The sequence below is a fragment of the Lineus longissimus genome, chromosome 2, assembly GCF_910592395.1.
Source record: "Lineus longissimus chromosome 2, tnLinLong1.2, whole genome shotgun sequence".
Taxonomy (NCBI): domain Eukaryota; kingdom Metazoa; phylum Nemertea; class Pilidiophora; order Heteronemertea; family Lineidae; genus Lineus; species Lineus longissimus.
In genome coordinates this window covers 3,188,994-3,196,720 of record NC_088309.1, presented here as the reverse complement: position 1 = coordinate 3,196,720, position 7,727 = coordinate 3,188,994, and the positions used below count along the sequence as shown (strand labels likewise).

General features: G+C 42.1%; 2 protein-coding genes across 2 annotated transcripts; one reads left to right on the top strand and one right to left on the bottom strand.

The window, feature by feature from the left end:
- Positions 1-119: 119 nt before the first annotated feature.
- On the top strand, positions 120-3,686 carry LOC135483525 (replication factor C subunit 5-like). Its single transcript, XM_064764489.1, has 9 exons — positions 120-159; positions 681-745; positions 899-1,035; positions 1,261-1,574; positions 1,905-1,986; positions 2,306-2,435; positions 2,600-2,677; positions 2,952-3,006; positions 3,134-3,686. Exons 1-9 carry the CDS (start codon positions 125-127, stop codon positions 3,237-3,239), a joined length of 1,002 nt encoding a protein of 333 aa, XP_064620559.1. The 5' UTR covers positions 120-124; the 3' UTR covers positions 3,240-3,686.
- Positions 3,687-4,556: 870 nt separating this feature from the next.
- Positions 4,557-7,183, bottom strand: LOC135483524 (small ribosomal subunit protein uS19-like). Its single transcript, XM_064764488.1, has 4 exons — positions 7,093-7,183; positions 5,895-5,989; positions 4,950-5,184; positions 4,557-4,717 (listed from the first exon to the last, which is right to left on the bottom strand). The coding sequence occupies exons 1-4, from the start codon at positions 7,096-7,098 to the stop codon at positions 4,604-4,606; spliced, it is 450 nt and encodes a 149-aa protein (XP_064620558.1). The 5' UTR covers positions 7,099-7,183; the 3' UTR covers positions 4,557-4,603.
- Between the last annotated feature and the right edge of the window lie 544 nt (positions 7,184-7,727).

The window sequence follows — 7,727 nt, the reverse complement described above, 5'->3', positions numbered from 1 at the left end:
CTTGGCGAGAAGCACCTTTACCTCGGTTCCAGCTATTGAGGAAATATTTCGAACACTACGATGTACGCACAAGAATTTATATCAGCCTAGATCCGAGAATATAAACTCCCGCGAAATTTGCAAAATGGCTGAGAAAGCAAAACAAGTGAATTTACCATGGTATAAATCAGATAATACACCGCTTTTCAATTATTCGATTTTTAAAAGCATGTGATAGAAAACTTCATTAAAACTTGAACTACTGCTGTGTTACTTAATTTTCGGTAAAATATAACTGTCTTCTTCTGTTGCAACAGAATATTGATGAAGTCCAGTCTGGACTTGGTGGTGGTGCAGTGTAACAGTAAATTTAATCCCTCCCTGAATCAGAGTCCTTTAATCGATAACCTACAGTTTTGATAGACTGTACTTCAGACTCAATTCCAAGAGAGTCGACACAAATTTTAGTGCAAATTCGCCATTGATGAAGTCATTGTACTAGTGAAGTGCTCTTCTTGCCAGTGCACGTCCTCTTCGCAATCATATCATGTGTGTGAGTGAGTAACGCAGACTGATTTGTCAATATGGCAATGGCGAATGGTATGAGAGGTACTATGTCCAATTATTCGTCCCCAAGTAGACCCTCTTGTCTATGTTCGAAAGAGCTTGCTGTGAAATAAATAAGGTCTTTTTAATTTCAGGGTTGAGAAATATCGACCAAATCAACTGGATGAGTTGATATCTCACACGGATATCATCAACACAAGTAAGTCCTGCCACTCCACAGAAACTGAACTAAAAAACAAATATTCGTTCGGTTCCTTCCTCACTTAAAGTAGCTAAGGCCAGCAAGAAGAGTGGTAGAAAATTGATAAATTAATTTCAAAGAAAAAATTGAGATATTTTTTGTCTCTTTCAGTCAGTCGATTTTTGAAGGAAGATCGTCTACCTCACCTGCTGTTCTATGGCCCACCGGGAACTGGCAAGACAAGTACAATCCTAGCCGTAGCCAAGCAGATTTATTCTCCAAAGGAGTTTGGATCTATGACACTTGAGGTAAAAAGTAGATCTTGACTGACACTCGGCCCGAGAATGACATCACAACTGTCTCCATTGACAATGTCCATTGTGGTAATATGTTGCTAACAGCAACAGGTTGTAGGCCACTGTACCGAATGGGTGACTGTGTAGCAGTTGATATTTGCATAAGTCACAAAGTAGTCATATGCCAGGCTGGCTGCATATCACTATTGCCTCATCAAAATTATCTTTTTTTGACAGTTAAATGCCTCCGATGACCGTGGTATTGGTATAGTACGAGGACCAGTACTTGGATTTGCAAGTACAAGGACAATATTCAGATCCGGTTTCAAATTGGTCATCTTGGATGAAGCAGATGCTATGACGCGGGATGCTCAGAATGCTCTCAGGAGGGTCATTGAAAAATACACGGAGAACACTCGATTCTGTCTGATCTGTAACTACCTTTCGAAGATCATTCCCGCCATTCAGTCCAGATGCACTAGATTCAGATTTGGACCACTCTCCACGGATCAGATGGTACCGAGGATTGAACATGTCATAAGTGCAGAGAAGTAAGTTATCATATAAGTTTGTGTCCAGGATTCCAAGCAGAGGGGGGATCTGAATGCGCATAAGAATTAAAAAGTCTCTGAGAAGGAGAAGGTACCCCTTCATAGAATTGAAAAGTTAAAATCTGGAATCCTGAAGATGCTATTTCCTAACATTTCAGCTGTAATAGATCATGTCCCATACTAACTCTCTACAAAAGTGAATGGTGATCAGCAAATTGATGAGTACTACCAAAAACTTTGTGCACATGCAATGAGGTAGGTGATGCTTTTCTAACTGGGGCAGAATGTTCTAATTGTTTTCTTAAACTAAAGCCTATCCTCTGTTTTCAGTATAAATGTTACCCCTGATGGTCTGAAGGCAGTTGTAACTTTAGCAGATGGTGATATGAGAAAGTCATTGAATATCCTACAGGTGAGTCAGGAAGACAAGGTCAATGGTTTATTGGCTCATTGGTCCCAAATTTATCATCTTGGCTTTCACCTCTTGACTGGCAAACGCGTCAATCCCAAAGGGACCCTGACCTGATCAGTTTCTTAGGATGTACAAGTTAGGCCTGGGTTTGTTGGTTGGAGGGTTTAAAGAAGTCAATATAACTAGCTGTACCATCATTACTTGGGAGAATGATCCTGGTCCATTTTCTAATGCTGTCAAAACTGGGCAAAATCTCTTGCAGAAAGGGTTAACTGCTATGTTGTTTAAAATTATCAGTATCGCTTTCAATTTATTACAGAGTACGTCCATGGGCCATGACTTGGTGGATGAGGAAAACGTCTACCTATGTGTCGGTCACCCATTGCGACGGGACATTGAAAACATCTTAACTTGGATGCTGAATGAGGACTTTACGTCTGCTTACAATAGTATCCTTTACTCTGAAATATGGATGCAAATTGCTTGTGCAGTTCCTTCGAAAGAGTCACTTCTAGAAATGCAGATAACTATTTTTGAAAATGAGCAAGTCATCGAACCATGGATTATTGGATGTTAAGCAGTGATGGAGATAATTTCCTTGACAGATCTTCAGATATCTTAAATTTAAAAACAACAAAGGGTTATGCTTTACAGGATATTTTATCTGAGATCCATGTTTATGTCCATAAAAGTAAGTACGTACATGTGTATGGTGTGTTGGAGACCGCTGGACAACTTTCGTCACTGCATAATTGGAGACCAGGGTATTATACATCATGTGATCGCAAGCTGGTAGTCTGTTGTGAGTTATATTAGCATCCGAGGCATTGACGTCTTTCCATCTCCAGATCATCTGAACACCTTTGGGTTTATAGAAATACTCTTGCATCCAGTGTACAATATTAAAGGCAATTTTCTTTCAAATACCTTTTCCATTGATAAATGTCATATTTTTCTTTTTCTAGTTGACTTTCCAAATCATGTGCGTATCCTCCTGCTGGAAAAGATGGCTGATATTGAGTAAGTTTATGAAGCAATGTTCTCAGGTTTAAAACATCATACATGTTTTAGGCATTAGGCTTTATTCAAAGGAATCTAATGTACTTATGGAGGTAAATAATTCAAACTTCCTTCTCTTTCTTTTCAGATATCGTCTTGCAGTGGGGACAAATGAAAAAATTCAGCTGAGCTCATTAGTGGCTGCTTTCCAAGTGGCGAGGGACCTGACGTTACAAGAGGCTGAAAAGGACTAATGACACTAGCAGACCAACTGTTGTGTGGTTTGACTCTTATTTAACTCTGCCATAACCTAGGGCCGAGGTGCTTTAAGATGAAGGATCATCTCTCATCTTTGTGGGTTGTGTCATTAAAATCATTGTGTCTTGACAGATAGAAATGGCCATTGCCATATTCAATGTATGTTCTGTTCATGGAGATTGAAGGGTCCGGTAGGGTATGACGCATTCCTTATTCTATCTGAAGCCATGCATTGTTGAACTGGTGTTGTCAGAAAACATTGCTGTGATGATGGTGATGTTATTTCGGGCATGATGTCTTCTGTTAATATCCTGGACAAATGTCTCCTGTGAAATAGTTTGCAGTCCTTCCTTGTATCACTCAATTAAAAAAGTGCTATTATTGTTGCTTACAAACTTGGGTGTCATCGGTTATTATGCAACAATGAATGAATAAAATCATAATGATAATACAAATGTTTAACAAAGTCTTGTTCACTTTTAATTTTATCGCTGACCTCTAAAAGACTGGGCTGGGTCCCCTTGCAAGATGGCAACTCATATTCACTGATTACCGGCCACAATAGATACCCCCGGCATTAAAGATGACCACAGCACACCAACTGATGAAGAAGGGATGTGACAAATGGTCCCTGGACTGATGTTAACTCGACCATTCATAATTGTCCAGTCTTGGAAGACAGTCCGAGAACAGAGGACACATGTACATGTAACTGAAAATGCATGCAGTCTCGACCGTTCCGAGGCGTGGGCTATGTTCTTGACAAGACGACGGACTGGACACCACTGGGTTTGATACAACTGAATCTTCTTGTGAACAGCTTTGTCCACCATTTCTCACAACCAAGGACCATCCCACGAGTTCCAAGATCCTGTCTTCCCATGTAGGTACTGGGTCTAGTGTGCTACATGTATATTCTGGCCTTCTCATCAGATCGCCTCCCTGCTTGTACCTGGCAAATGTGCAGGGGCAAGACCCCCCATCCAAGTGGAAAGTGGAGAGAATCATATTGGCATCCCACCTCAGAGACTTTTCAGGGAGCAACTCCCAAGAACAAGGGCCGAGTTGAATATTTTCTCATGGAGTGGCACTTATTGATGGCGACACATCATGTGCGTGTGTGTGTGTGGGTCGAGATGGGGATTGGATAGATCGTCAAGTGATAGAGATTGTCCCTAGATGCTGCCACTTCCATATTGCACACTAACAGCTAAATACAAGCTATCAGTCGTCCGGACGTATCCCCCTTCTGATAATGAGAATAAGTAATCTTGCAAAGGTGTTGCAAGAGGAAAAGAAAACCGAGAAGCAAATACATTTTTTTTCAATTTATTTTCTTTCTTTGTACATAAATAGCAGTTTATTTGAGAGGGATAAATCTTGATGAATGGGTGGCACCAATACCGGGCCTACCATGCTTCACAGGCTTGTACGTGATGCTGAATTCACCAAGGTAGTGTCCGATCATCTCGGGCTGAAAGGAAGAGTTGGATAGTGAGAAAAGAGCTACGGAAATTACTGAGGCTATACACCATCAATTGCCTGCTTGACAATTATATCATCAGCACAAAGCAGAATATGGTTGGCTATTTATGACTGCTAGGGTTTAAAATTGCCAGAATAATGATGTTATATTTCACCCAGACAGATGGGATTTGTATTGTCAGGAATAGTCAACTGTTCAGGCTTCAGAGACAACTGCTCACCTTGATTTCAACCTGGTTGAAGGTCTTTCCATTGTACACACCAACAATGCTACCAATCATTTCAGGTAGGATGATCATGTCTCTCAAATGGGTCTTTACAACCTCAGGCTTTTCTAGGGGGCCGGCTTCCTTCTTTGCTTTACGCAGGCGCTTCATGAGGGCCATTGGCTTCCTCTTCAAGCCACGACTGAACCGACGCCTCGGGCGACAGGTAAACAGCTCCATCAACATCTCACTGAAAGAATAACAAGTCGCATGTCAAACAATCTCAACTACAGATTCCCAATTCTATTGACAGTGAATATTATTAGAAAGACAAAGAGTCGACAATTCATAATGAATCCAAATGCAAAATCATATCTATGTGCAACTTGGCAACACTAAACTTGCTGATCAAATGAAGATTTCGAAGCTGTCATTGTGACTCTGACTGCATTGCTATCAGAGTTGAAAACTTTAAAATGGATGAGTGAAGTGGTCTGATATGCATGCACCATTTTAGCGGAGAACAGATTTCTAACCAGTGTGGTAAAGGCAATACTTGACTTGCCAAACTCAGCTCGACGCCGAACTGCAGCGCCACTCGCGGACAAAGATAGAACAACTCGACATTTTTTTCACCGGTTTCTCGCTGCGCATGCGTACCAGCGGAAATCAACAAAAGATGACGCTGGTACGCATGCGCAGCGAGAAAACCGGTGAAAAAAATGTCGAGTTGTTTTATCTTTGTCCGCGAGTGGCGCTGCTGCAGTTCGGCGTCGAGCTGAGTTTGGCAAGTCAAGTATTGGTGAGCTTGACAAAGTTCGTTAGTCTTGCCTTTCCCCCCCCAGAAGAAAGGGTCACAAAGGCTTGAGTCTGAGTGTGGGCACTTTTTTTGTTTGGGCTCTGGTTCATCTTCGTCAAACCTATCCATGGGTACAGAGTTGGTGAAGTATAATTTCGCACCTGGACATGTCAAGAAGCTGATCAAGATCGACACCCCTGTAGGTGTACTTCCTGAAGGTACGCCTCTTCTTCTTCTCAGCGATTTCAGCTTCAGTCTGAAATAGACAAGAAAGGGAACAGGTCAATGACAATGAGCAAATGGTGTCATGAAGTAACTTTCACTTTCAGTTTACAACAAGGCTATGTTATACGACAATCAAGATGTACAGACCGGGGGAGCTGGCTGTACGTACCCATAAGTCTTTGCGGTAGTCTCGCGCGTACCGGATATAACCTATCAAGCTTTTCTCCTTCAGAGAAATACTGCGTTGCGCTCAACTGCCAATTATGCATTAGTCTGGTGGACACGAGGTTGGCCTTAAACTTGCTTGAAATCGAAAATTTGGACAACACACGTGTACTACAGCGCAAACGGCAGCATTCTGACATATAGAAACATGTGGTCTGATTCTATTTTTACTTGTCATTTAGTGATCACGCGTCCAACCTCGTATGCAGGGTAATGTGGCTTTCTCATTGGTCGAACGTTAATTTTGTTCACAGCCTTATAAGGCACTTGAGCGCAACGCAGTATTTCTCTGAAGGAGAAAAGCTTGATGGGTTATATCCGGTACGCGCGAGACTACCGCAAAGACTTATGGGTACGTACAGCCAGCTCCCCCGGTCTGTACATCTTGATTGTAGTATTGATCAGGATCGCACAGCTACAAAGGCCTAGGCAGCTGGCAGTAGGCTACAGCCTCCAGGACAGGTCTGGTCAGTTGTCAGCAGACTCAAGAACGATGCAGTATCATGCACCTGGACTGGAGTGGACGGGTCACACGACCAAAGACGGAGTGCACTGCCCCGTTCCACGTCTCCATAGTCATATACCATATTGTGCTGATCCCGATTTCCAGCTGGTTGTGCAATTAGTTTAGGATCCGAGGCAAAGAGGCAATGCCATGTCCATGAATGGATGTACACTGCCATGCACTGTGTATGGCAAAATCTGAGTAATGTACGCGAAGTTTTGAAGGATAGTCGTTGGTACTTCATGACACTTTTTGGCCAATATGAGTCAATTTAAATTTGATAAATTGCCATTGAATTGAATCTGAACTGTTTTGGTATCAATTCATGGGTTTAGTTGTTCTAGATGGCCAATATTTATTGTTGATATTAGCTGATTTGTCGGTACTATATCGCCTCAACTTACCGACATGTTTGCTGTCTATCCGGTCAAAGAGGAAGTTTCCGGTGCGCAGGCGCAAATGTCACCGAGATTGGGAAAGCTTGTTGGCTGATCATGAATTGGTCCCCCAGTTATGTAGCAAGTGGTAGTGTTCATGGCGCATGCGTTGACGGACTGAAGAATTCCCCATGTCAGGTGACCTTCTCATTCTTCTTGCGGGAAACGATGAAACTAAAGTTCTGACACGCACGTACGGCAGTAGGGCCTACTGTAAATTTGTCAGGAGCCGTTGTTAGTTTCACAAGTGGAATCACTTGCAGTTGCAAGGATTTTTATGACAGAATGAAGCCCATCCATCTGGAAGCTGCAACATTCAACAACATAAGATTTTAAAATCATATTGCTCTCACCTTTTTGATAATATTATCAGTGCAGTGCCCTAGTATTAGTAAAGTGCGCAGCGCCTTTAGGTTGGGGAGGGGGAGGGGGACCCCCAAACCCCCTGGAAATAAATAAATAATGGAAATCGGGTCGGTCATCAACATGAAGCATTGAAAAAAATGTCATTATTATGGTGAAGACCCTACCCTATCAAGTTTGTTTTGTGTTTTTCACTCAGTTAAGGTGAAGATGAACCACTGGAAAGATTGATTGAATAA